The 19322-nt window shown below is 30.8% G+C and overlaps 1 protein-coding gene across 1 annotated transcript; it reads right to left on the reverse strand.

The window, feature by feature from the left end:
• Positions 1-17703: 17703 nt before the first annotated feature.
• Positions 17704-18867, reverse strand: LOC142611621 (dehydration-responsive element-binding protein 3-like). Its single transcript, XM_075783711.1, has one exon. The coding sequence runs from the start codon at positions 18589-18591 to the stop codon at positions 17899-17901; it is 693 nt and encodes a 230-aa protein (XP_075639826.1). The 5' UTR covers positions 18592-18867; the 3' UTR covers positions 17704-17898.
• Positions 18868-19322: the final 455 nt, after the last annotated feature.

The raw sequence follows: 19322 nt of genomic DNA on the forward strand, positions 1-19322 counted from the left end.
TGAAACGGGATGATCTGAAACGGGTAGAGAGAGAGAGATGGTCTGAAATGGGTAGAGAGAGAGAGTTGATCTAAAACGGGATGATCTGAAATGGGTAGAGAGAGAGAGAGATGATCTGAAACGAGTAGAGAGAGAGAAAAAAAAATCTGAAATGAGAAAGGAGAGAAAGAGAGAGCGAGAGAGAAAAGAATCAGAAATGAGAAAGAAGAGAGAGAAAAAAATCAAAAATGAGAAAGGAGAGAGAGAGTGCGCGTTTTGTAAAAGTTGTTAGGAGAAATAATAAAAAATTGTGAGAGTATTGATTATTTAATTAAAAGATAGGTAGAATAGAGGAACTGATGTGGGTATTCTGTAAAAGTGAATGTGTAAAATATAAAAAGTAGGTTTTTAGTGTAAAAATAGATGTGTAAAATAGAGGGATTGATGTGGATGCTCTAAGACTCATATTGGTTTCGTACTAGCTAGTGTTCGTCATTTCATTCCGGTTAAATCAATTAATTACTTTTCTATTTTTCATTAAGAAATCCCTTAAAATGAAACACTAATATATATTTTTAAAGCACATGTTAGTAAAATATATTATATATATATAAAAGATTCGGATCATAGGACAAGTTTATCGTTTATTTTAGAAATTTTTTTTATGGAAAAAAAAATTGTTTAAAATGTAAATCACTTTTTCATTTTATTATAAAAAGTTTCTAAAAATAATTTATTAATATATACCCTAAAGGCATATGTTAGTAAAACCCTATATACAACTAGACTTGTTTGAGTTTAATTAATTTGATCAGTTTTGACTTGGATCAAATTTAAGTAAAAATTGGTAGTATTAAATGGTTTAAATCTTATAACATTTCTTCATTCTTCTTAGGATCAGGTCAACCTGATGCAGTCCGTAAGTTTTTACATGCCAAAAAGAATAATGAAAAATAAAAAAGAAACTTGAATTTCTCTAAAGATAAAAAATAAAAAAAAACATAAATTTGTAAATTTACATTGTCTAAGAGTTACTAGTGTTATCACCACAACAATATTTAAGGGGGAAAATGACCATACCAAGTTATTAACCTCTTTAGGTGCACCTGTCACATATAAAATATGAAACAAAGTTATATTATCTATATATTAGGTAGAGAAAAAATAAGTAAATAATTAATATTTCATCTCTATCTACTCAAAATTAATAGTAGATCCAGGGGTGGTGTTTTGTTGTCCCTTGCCCCCCCCCCCCCCCTTCTCCCAAATTTTGATTTCTTCTACTGTTAGGCTATGAGTCTGATAGCAAAAAATAAGTAAAAGACTATGGTTCCCTAGAAAATAATGACCCCCCCCCCCCCCCCCCCAATTCTTTCTAGGATCTCTACTTATTAGTCCAATAGATAACTCAAAGTCCTCAAATAAAATACTAGTCAACTCTCCCAATTATCCAAATGATTTGTTGTCAATCTAAATATCCAATAGACAATAATCCACACTCTCAAAATATCATCTTTTACCACTCATTTTCAAACAAAAATTTACTTTTTTTTTCCCATCATTCTTAATCTCAAGAAGCCACTTACAGGATTCTCAAATAAAATAGAATTATCACGGCTACTTTCTCTCCTGATACAAGCCCACACTGCCCCATGTTTCTCTCCTATCATTGTTGATGGCTCTAAACACATTAACTCTCTTCTCAACAAGGGTAGAAATCAAATAAACTCCTTTCATCTAAAAAAAATATCCATGATTGCTTTCAGTTCCAGCTTCTTCTTGTGTCTCAGTATTTCAGGTTTGTTTGTTTCTTCAACATCATATGGGCATTTAGATTTATGCTTTTTATATATATGATAATGGTCATTTAGTTTTATAAATATGCTTTGTTAATTAAGTTGTTCAATTTGTTGTATTGCTATATGATAATATATTATATCTCTTTCCATACCATCATTTTTTTTAATTTGAAATTAATTATGAGCTGAATAATTCATTAAAAGAATAAGAAATTTTTCAATATTATGGATAATGATGGGTTGATGGTGCTTAAAATAATAGTATGCAAATTTTTGTATATGTGTATGGTAACATAGATTGCATTTTGTACTTCCATTAATATTTAAGAATATGACAATATATCAAAGTTGATAATTTTATATTTATATATTTATAAATTATGATTTTTCTATCAATATTGCAACTTGGCCCCTCCAAGTACGAATTCCTGGCCACGCCCCAGTTAAAATATTCATACTTAAGAATTATTGCACCCCAAGCTGGTGAGAGTTATTTCATTAGTATTTCATTTACAAAATAGATTTTTAATATAACTTTAGTATAAAATGGAAACTAGTCCATAAATAATTAAAATTTGAAAATGGATTTAGTATTACCATCAAATCTCTACAACCAACTTTAAGTGCAACTCAAAACTTGGAAAAAAAGGGAAAAAAGAAAAAAGATTTATATTTGATACCAAGTAGGAATTTTACCTCAAAAGCTAAAAGTTGATTCATACACACCAAAAATTACATGAATACTTAAGAGATTGTATGTCATTAAAGAGAGCTAAAAAAATCGATTTAATTAATTCTCCCTCCATCAGGAGAGAACATCAAACTTTGCATGTTTCTTTCGATTAAGTCTAGGCTCGAAATACAAATCCTATTGAGATTTTTTTTTTTTTTAATTTTATAATGTTGACATAAAGTGAACTTTCATAATAGTCAAATTCCTAATCATTCAAAAAATTAAATTTTTTTTAGAGAAGCAAAAAATAAATTTTAATAATAGTCAAATTCCTACATACAAGTCAAATTTTAATAAATTTTAAAAAGAATTTTAACTTTTGAGCTTTTGTTTTATTTAAATCTTTCTTAAGACATTGCCTTTTTTATACGTTGTGGAATATCAATATCATGCAAGACACTCAACTATGGATTGAAGACTCCTCTCAATAGAGCTGGTATTTTATAAAACCATTTCATAAGATAATTTTTTTTCTTTCGGGCGAAGGTGTTTGAGGCAAAATCTCAAGTGCGCCTTCTTTTTTAAAGATTCTTGGGCATAACATGCTACAGGGATGCAAGATATCGACAATTCGACATAGAAAAGAGGGTTATGCCTTTCATCTTTGGGCCACCTTTACAATTTTCAAAGGAATCCTCATAAAGGAGTTACAAGGAAAATATGAAGGAGCATCAGCCATATATGACTCAAGACAAAAGGGAGGGAGGGGAGGTAGGTACACATGAGTAATGACCATTGAAGAATGTCATGATTGCTTGGTGAAACGTTTTCCCGAGACAAGTTACAGTATTAAAAATGCAAGAACTGTAATTAGACCATATTCGTTTTTTGGATTCTGTTATCAACGCCCAAAATTCAAGTACTATAGCTTTGTTTCTGTGCTTTAAAATTTAAGGTGTTTTTTGAAATCTTTCAATGCTTTTTACACTTTTCCACTGTGCTTTCTAAGTTTCTAATGAAATAATGTGGTTGATTCTTCAGCATTTAGAAAAAGAAGTTTGCGTACGAATCATCTGTGATGAAATTCAATCTTGAAAGAATAAGAAAGAAGAAACAAAACTGAGTACATATCTACTAAAAGGAAAGTTCAACACTTAACCTAAAATTGTACTTTATTTTTTTTTTTTTTGGTAAAAAAAATTGTATTTTTTTTTTGGTCCCGTGCACTACAGGAGAATCACGTTCAGAAGCCATTCTAAATACCCAAAAAATTGCTGTTATATATGAACAAGTGGTCGGATGACCGATGTGCAAATCCACTTCTATAAATTGTCTGTTTTGAGTGGTGGCATCATTTGACTGAAAATGCAACAAAAACGTTTTGTGCCGCCCCAGATTAATTGGATATTAAATTAAATTAGTTGAGTTATGATTGTGTTGGGTGGTAGGTGAATGCTAAGTTCAACATTGAATACATACTAGATTGACCATGATTTTATTAATAATTACAAGGAACCGCAAATGTTACTAGACTCTTTTGCTTTGCGTGCATATTTCACAAATGTGTACACAACTTGCTAATTGATTGAATGCTTGATTGATAACAATGTGGCAACTCCTTTTCATGTTCCCTTACTATAGCATTTTTGCCTCTTCAATCACACAATAAGTTAAGTAAATAAGTTTTTGCCTCTTCAGTCACACAAGAAATCAAGCAAATAAGCGTCTTTACGTGGTAGATTTGGTAGGTTTAAAAAGAGCTCGATATCAACTTTAATGAAAAGTGAAAACGCATCTCTAACTGAGTATCTAATTTTTGATTAATCGGTCCATAATTGAAAAATTGTCAAAATTGGTCATTCGATTGATTAAGAAGTGAATGAATGCTTGTCAAAAGGTGAATTTAGATCAATCGAGTATCAGTTCATACAACAATAAAAAACTTGATAGAATGACTTTTTGAGACTCAATAAATACTAGTACATTGTCATGAAATTTGTCAATCTAAAACCTAATAGATAACTATATGCATCATAGTGAACGAGGAGACGTAGTTCGCCACAAAATCATAAATTACAAATGCTGATCGATATATAGTATTTGACAAAAGTCTATGTAGTAATACTAAACAAGGCTAAAATAATTAGGTAAAGGTGTGAGGTATCACTGTCAGCTAGATGTCTGGTGCACCAAACTTGGGTCCATGCCCCATTCCATACATTTTGCCACGGGCAGGCCTTGGAAGATATGCAAGGTGAGGCCCTCCCCCTTAGCCTAATGTCCTTGGAATTGGAAATAAGTGAGTGTTACCAAACCTTTGGAGATAACAATGTACGTACCATCCAATCATCACAACCGCCTTAGACAGGGATATCAGGATTGTCAGTGTACCTGATTTTACAGCTATCCGAAAGTGAAAATTCAAAAGAAGTCTGAAAGAAAAAGATTTTGGTAATCTTGTGATTCGATTCAGCTTGTGACCTTAAATTATATTTTTGTAATTTTGTATCAACAAAATATATAATTTACTATTTAATTATTGTAATTTATTAAATTTGATGTTTAATTTGTAATTTTTGTAATTTTAGTTTAGGATTATTGTTTTCTTATTTTTAGGTGTTTTTAATACTTTTTAGGTCAAATTTGGTTTCTGTTATGATTATGTATTAATTAAGAATTATTTTAGAATACATTTTTTCTTTATGGATTTAAGGACCCTTGTGAATTTATAGAACCTTAGTAAATTTGAGGTTATTTTCAGAAGTAAAAATGTTTTGTTTCTTATTTTCTAGAAGTAGACATGTTCTACTTTTTTTACGTTTTCACATCCCGCATCAGATTCACAATAAAATTACAGCTCCTTTTGACTCATAGATTGAGATCAACTTCTCTTATTTTCGGTCCAAAGATTAGAATGGAATACATAATTTTGCATTATTACATATTTAACAGGTAGGGAAGTCTTCGCCGTAGGTTTATAAAAGAAGTAATGTTACATAAACAACAATTTTCAAAATATTTTTACAAAACAGTTGAGTTAACAAGTTTTTATTAATTCTTATTTTGATCAACCACTAACATCACTTTATTATCTAGCTACCATTCACAATTTTTCACCTCAACAACTGCAAAATATTTTCTAATATTTTTTATGACTCCAAAAGTATTGTAATATTTTTAAAAACCACGTTATATTTACAATTTTTTATATTATATTTTTATCAGAGCCCAGTACAAGAAAAAATCAAGATTTTGTCAATCAAAATTTATCAACTAATTGTTCCTTTGTAATCGAAGCCACTTATGATTCAAAGATATGAAACACTGCAAGATTATTATTACTGCTGGGGTACCCCACCCTCATTTTTTTTTAAAATAAAATAAAATAATAATGGGCAAGATACGAGCGGTCACCACTTTGCTGGGCAAGCTTAGATCATTAAAGACTAAAGAGCATGTGCAACGTGTTAACAATTGATTAATAAATTTTTTTTTTTTAATTTTAAGAATCGATTGACTAATAATTCTAATAACCCTGTTAATCACTTTTTAATTAAAAAAAGTGGTTCTTTATATATGTGGCTTATGTATGACCCTTAGTATAATCATAAAATAAAAGTGGAGAATAATATGCGGATCTAGCTAACAACCAAGGAATGAAATTATGGTAGAAAAGAAAAAGGGGCGTGGCTTGTGTCCAATGGAAGTTTTCACTGGATACGTTGGATGGTGGACACGTGTTCACTCTTGGATACGTGTCCGAATCCGGACGTGTCCAGTAGAAATTTCCAATGAAAAGAAGCCTTATCCAAGAAAAAGTGATATTTATTCAAGTGCTCGTTTAATTAATTAGTGGGTCAATCTAGCTCGCTAATCAATGATGTAATCGTTTATATTCCATGAAGATTTTAGAAAAATAAAATTGGTTCCTTGATAAAAATAATTGTCGGACAATGAGATTAGATGACTGGTTGATATGACTCAAATGTGAGTACATGACAATTACATGTTTAATATGTTGTGCTCAAGAAAAAAAAAAAAAAAAAAGATTGCACAACATATTAAACAGGTAATTTACAATTAATGACACGTGATTAACGTCACTTTCCTCTCTATCTATCTTACGAGGAATTAATGTTGTTGCTCACCCTCAATAAGTTGTTCTCGTTTTTGTTTTTGTTTTTCGGCTCTTTGAAAAGTTGTTCATAGAAAGTTGGGAAACCCACTATATGATGAATTGTGATAATTTTCAATTAAAATTGATCGTGTCACTAAATTAAGTATCTGAAAAACTTAGGCCAATATTATATCAATATACCTAAGTAAGTGTGTAGGTAAGCTTCAAATCACCGATACTCTAGCTGAGTTTGGATACAGCTTATGCGTCCGCATCTGCTGCGTTTTGCGTTTTTTTTTTTTTTTTTTTTTTTTTTTTTTTTTTTTTCTGCTGTACGGATCAGGGAACAAAGGCTACTGTTCATGCACTGTGCATGAACATAGCCGCATTTTGCTGACTTTTCAGCACATTTGTGGGTCTCGTGTACTGTTCACGGGACCCACAAACTTCACTTTACAGAATTTTTTTTATTAAAAATGAGTCCAACGACACTATTTACACATTTAAAAATTATTTTGGTACAGTATTTTCAGTTTTCAGTTTTCAGTTTTCAGCAATAAGCTCTATCCAAACGGACCCGGACATCTGTTTTGAATTTGAAAATTTGTTATATGTGAAAAAAAAAAATGTTACCCTGAAATGACACAAATCATGTTGTACAAATGGTCACTAATCATCGATTGAAAAAAAGAAAAAAAAAAGAAGAAGAAGAAGAAGCCATGAATCTCTAAATAGACAAAATCCACTTCAACCTAACGGAGAAGTCCTATTTTGTATAAATTGTTGCTCCAAATTGTACTATTGAACTAGTTTCAGCTACTTTTTTTTGTTCGATTTGGCATTCTACTATAGTAATTGTTAGGTTTTAGATTGTTAGATAAATTTTTGTATCAAAACAATGTGTTGTAAGGGTTATAATATATATATATATACACATATAAGTTTGTTGTAAGGGTTATAATATTTATATAAATAAGTTTGGTTTGTATTAAAGTTGAGTCACTAAGCAAATTGAAGATTACTTGCTCAAGTGAAATCATTCTCGCTGGAGTGAATGTTAAACAAGATTTTTTTTTTTTTTTTTTTTAAGTTTCTTGCTGAATTCAGATTCTTTAAATTTTCTAGGATACTTTATTAATAGATTTTCTTAAATTCTAACCACAGTTTAATGATTTAATAGTTTAAATTCTGTCATGTCAGTATTTCACTAATAATATTCTTTAAATAATAATAAAATAATATTGCAAACAAAACAATTAACATTATTATTAGTGGAATGCTGACATGATAAAATCTAGATCATTAAATCATTAAAGAATTTTAAGATTTAAGGAAATCTATTTGGTAAAGTACCTTAGAAAATTTACAAAATTTGAATCCTTTTTTGTTGTAAGTATAAAATGATGATTCCTTGAAACCACAAAATTAATTCTTCGATTGTGGGGTCATTGTTGTTGATCATCGGAGTCCCACTTTTTGTAACTGAGGTTTGTTTGTGGAGAAAATTCGCGTACGGAATTTCGAGGCTTTGCAGTGGGAAGCCAAATGGGTCATGTACTAAGATTACAATAGTTTCAAAGATTTTGTAAATAGACTATTATAATTGCTTCTCCTATAGTAAATTGTCTCCTATAATCCGTTGCTTAATAAGTTATTAATGGGTTTAATTTTTTTTTTTTAAAAAAAACTACAATTAATATTAGAACTTCTAGAATACATAAGAATCAAAACAAAATTTTTTTTTCTTAAACTTGTTAAGATGAAAAACACTTAATTAATTCCAGAGTAATACATCGAAACTACCTAAAAATTATTATATTTTATATATAACAACATACACTTTTTTTATATTAATTTTTTTTATTATATTTTATATATAACAACATACACCTTTTTTATATTAATTTTTTTTAATAATGCCTTTTAGCTTGTGCACAGGTGGCATGTTCTGTATTTGTTGTTTTGCTCAACGAATAATAATATCAATCTTTTTTTTTTTTTAAGAAGAACAATAATATCAAGATGTACCTAAAAAATAAAAATAACAACAAATGGTGCCAGGCTTTTCCAAAGTGACGTAAGATTCCATGATTATTTGGGTGACTTGAATTTTTGTTTTTTTGTAAAAATAATTTTAAGTGAGGGGAGGTTATCCCATTCCAAGATCAGGGAAAGTCGTAGGTCTCAGAAAAAATTTGCATTGGACTTATAGGGTCCGTTTGGATAGAACTTATTGTTGAAACTGAAAATTGAAAATTGAAAACATTGTAGCAAAATAATTTTTAAATGGTTAAAAAATTCTGTTCATACCAAAAGTTAATGTTCATTGGCCTAAAATCACTGTTCATAGCCAATGAACAGTAACAAACACGCGTAAAAAAAAAAAAAAAAAAAAAAACTGGACGTGGACGCACGTTTGTACTATCCAAACACCCTCATAGATTATCCACCAAAAAAGACAGTTGACAGCGAAACTCGAACCTAGGCATTTTGAGTTAAGTGTTCAACTTGCCAATTGAACCAAATCCGTTGGCAGTGACTTGAAATATGAAGTATACAACTTTTAGTAACGAGATTTGAGCACCACTCATTTATACCCCCAAGTCCAGCTCACACAATAAATATATAGAAATAGATATAGAAAAATAAGAAATTGATCTCAGACTAGCAACGCATCGACTTATCAGAAAGAAGACAAAATAGAGAAAGGTACAAAGACAAACAAATATAGAATGATTTATCAATTAAAAAGACAAAAAAATGTGTCACAAGTAGCTCATCTTTTGGCTTTAGAAGAGCACCCAAAAAGCCATAAGCCAAAAAAGCTATTATAGGCTACTATAATGTAATGGGGTCGTGTGGATTTGGTTCCCGTACAAAATAAATCTCCAATATGTGTAGAAACCGCGTTCCATAAAGAGAGATGGGAAGTGGGTTTCAAAGATTATATGGTGTCTAGTATGGCCTGTGGGATCATACATATTTTGATTTTAGAAAGAGGAGCGTGCGTGTCTGTTTTTCTTTCCATCTTTCTTTTCCAAAAAACAATGATTTACTAGGGAAATCAAAAGAAGATTCACAAGGAAAAGGTTTTTCTTGATGAGTTGAGCTTTCCTCAATTATTTGGATAGCCAGAAAAGCAGAATTGTCCTCGGCGAAATGAACAAAATCCCTCAACAAATTGGGGACCTTTTAGAGTTGTGAAAGTCGGGACATATGTACAAAATATGCGTATGCCAAATACTTTATTATAGGCTTTAACTGGTTATTGTGGCACTCTAGCTAGCAATGTCCAAACGGGAGGAGGATGATTTTTCTTTCTTTCTTTTTGGAGACAAAAAGAAGCTTGTTTATAAAGGGTACTTTGTCCTTATTTTTTTTTCAACCTTTAATTATTTTGTGGACCAACCGATAAATTGGGTTGGAAAAAGATTGCAATTTCACTATGATCATGTCTTCTAGTTAGAGGGCAATCATATTTTCTTTTATGGATTACTGGCTAAACATTTTCGTAAATCAGGTTCTGAGATATGTATTAATCGGGTCTAGACTCTAGAAAAGAATAACGGTGTTGAACTAACCAATTGATGCTATTTTCTTGTTCAATATAGGTTGACTCATGACTGGCTCAGTGAAACTGGAGAAAGTAGAAAATCATTGTCAGAGGTACAATTCATAATTTTAGCAAAATAAGTAGGCACGCATAATTAATGCTTCCGATTCATAATTTCAACCCTTAGAAAATCATGGTGCATTTTCCCTTCCAAGGTATAAATGCTTCACTTTATTGTTGCAGGGGCATTGGCAAAAGAAACCCCCCTCCCCTTTTTTCCCCCTCCTCTTGACCCTCTTTGTTATGAAATTTATAGAGGTAAATGATAAAGATGTAATTTTGATAAGGGTAAATTGCAAATTACACCTCTAAAGTTTAAAGGTGATTGGATTTTACACCTTGAAGTTTCAGAATTTAGATTTTACCTCCTGAAGTTTGGTGATGTTTGGATTTTACACTCCGACATTTCAGAATTTTAATTTTACCCTCCAATATTTTAGAAGTGTTTGGATTTTACTCCCTAAAATTTTGGGTGTTTGGATTTTACACTCTAAAGTTTCAGAATTTAGGAGTATAAAATCTAAACATCCCTATATTTTATGAGGTAAAATCCAAGTTCTCAAACGTTAGGGTATAAAATCCAAACACTTCAAATTTCAATGGGTAAATTCTAAATTCTGATATTTCAGGGTGTCAAATTCAATTACCTCCAAATTTTAGAGGTGTAATTTGTAATTTACCCTTTTGATAAATCTAAAGGTTTAGATGTACCGTGTAATTGAAAATCAATTACCATTAATATCATCCCTTAAGCTTGTAAATAAATTTATTTCAATTAGGTTTCAAATAAAAAATTATTAAATTTATCTTAACATGATCGAGAATGACACTAGCTATTTCACAATGATTTAGAGTCCACACATTTGGAATGAAATCATAGAGGGATTCGAATCTTGAATTTTTCATTTAAAGAAACTAAAGTAATGCCATTTAATCAGAAAATTTTTGCTATAATTATTTCTTCTTCTTTTTTTCTTTTTATTAAGGACGTATATTCACAAGAACTTATTGGTTATGTTCTTTTCCATAATGGCTTTGCTGGTCGGACTAATGTTTGATTAGGCTTGGGAAACGAATTGAGTCAATCTAATTTGGGTAAAAAGAGGGCTGTCTTATACGTATTGTGAAAATTGTTAAAATTATGATCAACTCAATACGAATCCTTTTTTTTCATATTCAAAAAGTGATAATAATAAAATATATATAAATGAAACATAATAATTTTTTTTCATTACAATAAGAGTAAAAATAAATAAAAAATACCAAAAAATAAAAGTTAAATAATACATATTTTTTTTAAAAAAAACTACACAAGCCAAAGTTCTCTAAACTAAAACCTTCAAGGCCAGAACTTAGAAGAATATATGAGTGTTTGAGAGAAGGAAAGAACTTAGAAAAAAAGGGAAATAAAGAAAATAGTAAGAAGTGAAATTGTGAAACATGTTTACACAGAGTTAAAAATTCAAAACAAGAAAAACACAAAATGCGAATAAAACATTCCGATTGAAAAAAAATGGTCGATTTGTGTAATTTGTAGGTCAACTTGACCCGGCATTTCAGTGGAAAAATTTGACACGACCCGTGAACCCGACATGACACGACACGAAATTAGCAGGTTATGGGTTGAGGCTTAACAGGTTCGTATCATATTCGGGTTGACACGGCTAACTCGTTTAATAAATGGGTTGGCTTAGTGTTGAACACATAGAACCCGTTTGACCCGCTTAATTAAAAGATATTTTACCAATATACCCTTTCAAACTCTTGGTATATAAACTTATTAGTTGTTGTGATTTATTTTCTTTCACATATTGTGATTGATTATTTGTGATATTGGGATATACTTTAATTTTGAATGATTATTTGTGATGCAGTTACTTATTAGTTCTGAATTTTATATTAAAAATATTTATTTGTTTGTTTTTTTATTAATTATTATTTTTCATTTTGATAAAATCTGATAAACAAGTCGACACGACTGACCCGTTTAATAAATGGGTCGTGTTAGGGTTGAGAAATCTTGACCCGTTTAATAAACATGTCGGGTTAGTGTTGACCTATGTCGAATACTCATGACTTGACACAACACGAACCCGACACGCGAACACGAATTGCCGCCCCTATATAGGGTGCTGTTATAGGTTTTCTATTGTTGCGTTTTTAAGGGTCTATAGTAGCATTTTAAAACACTGGGCTTATAGCAGCATTTGGAAGGGTCTATAGTAGTGTTTAATTTTGATGGTTGTTGGTTATAGTGGCATTTGGAAACGCTGCTATAGCCATTTTTTAAAGAAAAATATAAGGGTCTATAATAGTGTTTTAAAAATGCCACTATAAGGTATGGACGTAGAGTGGTTTTTTTGTAAAACTCTAGTATAGGTCTATAATTATGGTAAAATAGTGGCATTTTGTGGTGCCATCGACACTATAGTCCAAAGGGACCTACAGTGGTATTTTTAAGACTTATAGTCCAAACGACACTATAGACCTTGTTTTTTGTAGTATATATTAAGGATTTTCTTTTGAATTTCCTCCTTCCCTTCTCCTTGAGGCCAATCTCACCCATACAAAAAGGTTACAAAAATGTAAAAGAATTTAACAGATCAAAATCTATCTATAAACAAGGGAAGATAATAATGTCTAAAGTCATGTACAAATAGGAATGACAACACCAAAACCGCTCTAACAGTTATAAAGTCTTTATCGTGATCACACTAATTAGATCATTGATCATATCAAAACATTATTTCATTTTTTATTGATTTGTTGTCTTATACTCAATTTGGCTAATTCTTTTTAGCTTAAATGCTTAAATTCATGAGGCAGGATTCCAAATATGGAAATATTTTGGGTAATCATTGAAGAATTATAATAAATCTAATTGGTGTTAGGTATCAGATTCCAAATATGGAAATAAGTTGGGTAATCATTGAAGAATTATAATAAAAATCTAATTGGTGTTAGACATCAGAGCACTAGAATTTGGTTTTGAGGTTGGGATGGACAGAGCAATAGTTAAGGGTGACTCTGAGTTAGTGGTGAAGGTTTTGATCAATGAGAAATCAGATTTGGCGTCTTATGGTTTACTGATTTTGGATGCTCGTATTTGTGCTAGTTCTTATTCAAAATTTTCTTATTCTTGTACTAAGAGAGATAGTAATAAAGTTGCTTATAGTTTAACTAGATTAGCAATTGATTTTTAAAATTATGCGGTGTGGAAGGAGGATATTCTACCACAAGTTTATTCTATTTTTCAAGCTGATTTGACCATTCTATCCTGATAAAAGTAGATGTCTTCTTTCTAAAAAAAAGAAAAAAGATTCACATGCTTTTAGTTTTTTGAATATGCACTTTTTGTCTTTTGCTAGTTTATTTATCAACTACCAAACGTGACATCTATGAGGATGATATGTAAAAGAAATTGCCATTTTTGTCTCATTAATTAATGACAAAGGTTTAGGGCCAACTCAACGTATTGTGAGACCTAAGACTACAACTTTAAATAAGGTCTATTTTTATACTTTAAACATTAATAGAATATTTATTTAACTTTTTTTTTTCATTTAAAATCTATTTTTTTAGAAAAAAAATTACAAATTAAAACAAACTCATCGCATTATTCAATGACTATACAACTAAAATAAACACTATTTATTGAATGAAGTAACCAAATACTAAAAATTTTTGAATGAAAATTTTAATAAAGTTATATATTTGATATTTCTAAATAGAATTTGAGTATAAATTTATTTACTAGTATAAGATTAATTAGTTCTTTTAATATTTATGTGTGAGAGATTAAATTATTAACCCATCCAATGAAAATAAACTGGCTTTCCTTTGATATTAAACAACAATTTTTTTATTGGTGAATATTTAGGACTCAATTAATACTTTTATTGGAACAAGAATATCTCTATTGATAAAAAATTAAGAACCTTTTTTTATTAAGGCTTTAGATGGTTGCTTATTTGGCTCACCCATTGAGCCGGCACCTTAAAGGTTCTAGATTGAGAAAAAAAATAGGTGGAGATTATAAAGGATCCCCATATATGATAATGATATTAATGAATGAAATTGATAGTTTAATGCATTAGAAGATATTCAAATCTGACATGGATTAGGGTGACAGATAGGGGTCTTTTATTAATAGCATCTCCTTTGCTGGAAGCGTACCATCCATGCATTTGCAGCTTTTTTATTGGCATAGATGAAAGTTTACTAGTATGTTGTTTAATGTCTAGACATAATTGTTTAAGGGACTGAAAGTTTTGGTATGTTCTTGATCTTGAGAAGTGTTTTACACGATTTTGTATAAAAAAAATCCTTTATTTATTATTTACTTTGAAGAACAATTATGAATGAGTATCATACTATCATTACAAGAGACGTTAACTCCGTAACTACCATCCAAAACTCTCCGTAATATATTCCTCCATTGTGGTTATATTTCCAACATTTGTGTGAGGTTTCCAACAACTAAAAAGTCAAAGGGGAAGATTTTTTTTTTTTTTGGATAAGTCAAAGAAAAGTATAGTGACGAAGAAATGACGATTTGGGCAATGTCAAAAGTGTTTTTTTTTGGTAGAAAATTTTTAAAAAAAATGTAGGAGAGGGTGGCAAGTGGCAAATTTTATGGTTTTAAGGAAATATGAATAGAGATAGACACCAACACACTCCCAAAAAAAATAGTATCTAATGATATTCCGTCAATCGTATCAAAATTTAATAAATGAGAAATATGTATGTACAAAATAATTATATCAACATTTCATGTTAGTTTCGGGAGTGTTAGTAGGGTGGTTATTTTTGCACACAAATTTCTTATATATTGAATTTTGATACAACTAACGTTCTATCATTTTATATTTTTATTTTTTAGATAGTTACAACTTACAATATGAGAGTTTACTTATTGTGAAAATTGTCATCTTTGACTGTGCATCGATTGAGGAAAAAATACATGCTACTCCAAATTTTTTTGCAAAAGTATAAAAAGAATAAGAAATCATTCTCTACTTCGTTAATATTTGAATAATGATATATAAGGAATTTTGTTTTTAAAGTATAATTTCAGTTATATACATACATATATATATATATATATATATATATATATATATATGCCATAATCAGAAAGTCTTAATCCTATACGATCTGGCCTAAATATAGTTTCCACGTCATGCTACATGATAATAATATTAAATAATTGGAATAATAAAACCTTATCATTGGTTTGGATTGACTTGATTTGATTGGTCAAATTGAAGTTTAAAGGTTAAATTAATTGTCCACATTAAATTCATTGAAATATGCAAAAGCAAAACATCTATATAGAAAAAAATTGTCATACTCTACCAACTTCTAATGATTAAAAAAAAAAAGTCCGCCGTTTATTCTAAAAAAAAAAAAAGAAAAAAAAAAGATACGACTTTCTAGAGAATTTCTATTTTTTTTTTCTTATAAGTGTTCAAAAAATTTTAAACACTCGTTTGTTTTTACTGACAGAATGACAGGTGTAATTTACTATCTCACACAATTTAAAATAATTTTGACTTCAAACTAGTAAATTAGTAAAATTTTAAAACAATATAACAATACTAAAAATGATTTTAGATTATTTTACGTCCACTATTTTCACTTCCACTTTTATGTTTTAGATTTATGTGTAAAATTGTAAATGCAAACAAATAGAAAAAGAATATTTTTCCTTTCTAAAAATGGACTCCAAATCTCCAACAGTTTAGGTTTGATAATCTCCAATCTCCTTATGATATTTATTCTTCCGAGTCTTAACCTTTTAAATTTTTTTTTTTAATTTTATGTTTAAATGCTTTCAAGTTTCAACATGCACATCACGTGTTCTGCGTCATGCGTGATTAGATACACGTAAAAGTGCCCCACTTTTCTAAAAACTAAAAATTTGCATAAAAGAACGAAGCATCAAATCATCAAGAAGAAATGAATGGAGCACTTTGTTTCCAATAATTGAAAATTACTATTTGTTACAAACATGGAATCCTTTATTGCCAGGAAAGCTGTACTCAAGTCAAGTCTCTTACCCTTTCGAGGTCTGTGAGCACTTTATATACAAGTGCTAATTAATGGTGTCATCCACCTCTAAACTATTCAGCTAGTTCTTCTTGGGAGGTCAAACATTTAAATCAAAGCAGGGACCCCCCAAAGATATGATTATTTATGATTATGCTTTTAAAAATCCATGGTGATTGTTTTGTTTTGTATTCCATTTCGAAACAAAAAAAGATGATGGCTTCGATTTTCCTTTGTCATTATAAAATTCTTGAAAGACTTGAAATTGAACACACATTTCACCCGTATCACGGTACAGAAGGGAAATTCCTGACACTGGTTTCATCTTTTTTGAGTAAATTTATTGTCAGGCCCTGTGTCATCATTAGAAAAAAGAGTGATGCCAAGCTTTCAACCACATAATTATTTAAGAGAGAGAGTTTTCCCTCGGTCTATGGTTATAGAAAGGTCGTGTGGCTTGGCTACTGTACTGTAATTTGTCTCTTGTCCACCATAAGAAAAAATTGAAAAAAAGAAAAGAAAGATCAATGGTTCATCACAGATGGACACTATTCGTCATTATTAATGCTTAAAAGAGCAATGGTCCATGTATGGCTTACTATATGTCAGCCCTGCTCATCAAAATGCAAGAGAGAGCAAAGAGAAGTGGTCAAATGGGGAGCAAAAACAAGTAAAAGATAGACACTTTGGTGGTACCCCATTGGAAAAAATTTAAGTGTCACTTCAGAATCCCAGCTCACTATGTTTCACCCATCTGTCATCTTCTGCCAATTAAAGCTAAATTCTGCATTGCCTAAGCGGTACGCCCTCCTCTCTCTCTCTGCTATTCTGAAGACACTGAGAGTCGAATTCAGGAACTGTAAGGAGTAGATTAGAACTACATATGAAATCAAATCCTGCACATTCAAAACCATCAGAATTTAAGTCCATGAATAGGGGAATAGCTAGGGACCATTCTTGAGCTGAACTTAGGCTTTTTGGCACAGCAATTATTGACTTCTTCTTTTTTTCTTTTTCTTTTTTTTTTTTTTTTTTCTTTTTTTTTTTTTTTTTTTTTTTTTAAATTTTTGCGATTGCTTTAAGACTGGTAGGTTAGTGTCACTTACTTATGAAAAGAACTAAAATTCAAATCTCCATCTCTATTTGTTGTAGCAATTGAATATCATAAATATATATATTTGTGACTGCTTTTTCATTTTAACTTAATTCAATAATGGAAAGCACAATATGAAGTGGAAGGATAACAAGTTAACAACATGGTAAATTTCACTCTTTTTTTTTTTTTTTGGTTTACCAGATTTTTCATTGAATTTCATTTTTGTTTTTGATACAAAACCAAGGACAAGATTATATATCCTAGATGAGACTTTGAACCTTAATGGGAGTTTAGTTATTGACATTTTCCTTTGCACCAATCAAGCCAAGCAAAATTATTGACATTATCCTTTTTCCTCATCCTAACACTGTTCAGTTAGCTAGATAAAGAGAAGATTAGTATTAATCACAGAAAATACAGAGACACGCTCATAAAACGCACACGGAGAGACAAAGAGAGGTTTTAGAACCCTTGAGAGAAAAAGAAGAAGGGTTTTAAACCAAATGAAAGAAGAAAAAAAGATTAGATATGACACTCACATTCACATCCACAAATGACAAAACAGAGCAATTAACATTCCCACAATAAACCTTCAAAGCTATTTAGCGTCACATTAGTCTCTGCTCCAAAATTCTCCATATTACTCTGAAACCATGGCGGTGAGTACATCCCCCATCCATCCACCGAGTCAACATACACAAACTCCTTACCAAAATCCTGCTCTGACTCATAACTAGTCCCCAAACTCGGCAATTCAACAATCTGACTCAACTCCTCTGACTCCTTAGACGAGTCCATCGCTGAAACCAACGTAGACAATTTAGCCGAAGGAGCTAAAGAATCAAACTTGCTCATCTGGGCTGCTTTGGCTGCCGCGGCTTGAACATCACGTGGGGCTAGTGAAGCAGGGCGTGGCAGAGAGTCGGCGAGCTCTGGGAAATTGAGAATGGCAGAGTTACCTTTGATGCTAAGAGCAGCAACGTCGTGAGCTCTAGCGGCCATTTCTGGAGTTGGGAAAGTTCCGAGCCATATGCGTGATTTCTTGCGTGGCTCGCGGATTTCAGACACCCATTTGCCCCAGTTTCTCATGCGGACTCCACGGTACACTGTGTGTTTTCCTGAGTCACGCTCTTGAATATTACGCTTGGTTTTTTTTGGGTTTTGTTGTTGTTGTTGTTGTTGTTGAGGTGAGGATGGGGATGATGGGTTTGAGTTTGAAGTGCTTTCTGTTTCTGAGTTTTGTTGGAATTCATTCATGCTCATTGTTATTCACTTATTGGTCAAACAGTTAGCTTGTTATTGTTTGGAAGTGAAAGAGAGAACAAAAAAAAAAAGGCAAATGAGGAGGACTAGTTTTAGTTTGGATTGTATACAAAGATTGAAAAGATCAATGAAGTGGGTTTAATATGAAAAGAGAGAGGAATTGATGAGAGAAAAAGAGGGTTATATAAGCTGAGAAAGGGAATGCACCTTGTGATTGATCATTAAGGCCTTTTTTTCCATCATTTCCCAATGAGTCACATAACACTTATAAGGTTTGAGAGAGAGGTTTGCAAAAGAAATGGGACACCCTCCTAGACCCTATGGAAGAAGAATGGGGTCCCCTCTCTCTGGTACCACGCAACCCCCATTAATTTTCAACTTTTTGATCTTTTCTACTTTCACCTATGTTGCACTGTTCATTTATCCCTTATCTTCTTTGTCATATGATCTCATCTTCTTCTCTATTTACCAACCTCATGCAGATCACCATTTTGCCCTTTCCATTTTCATATATATATATATATATATATATAGAGGGTCAGTATAAGCTATTTATTTTTGAAAATATTTTATGAAAAATTAAAAATACTGTAAAACATTTTCAATTCTCGATAAAAAAAATTCTCAAAAATAGTATATTATCGTGTGGCCTAAGGCACTAGTAAAATCCATATATATATATATATATATATATATATATATATATATATATATATATATATATATGTATT

Source organism: Castanea sativa, chromosome 10, assembly GCF_040712315.1.
Source record: "Castanea sativa cultivar Marrone di Chiusa Pesio chromosome 10, ASM4071231v1".
NCBI lineage: Eukaryota > Viridiplantae > Streptophyta > Magnoliopsida > Fagales > Fagaceae > Castanea > Castanea sativa.

What these genes read in the sequence shown, in the direction of transcription:
- LOC142611621 (XM_075783711.1), bottom strand. Translation starts at nt 18,591, where the DNA reads ATGAGCATGAATGAATTCCAACAAAACTCAGAAACAGAAAGCACTTCA.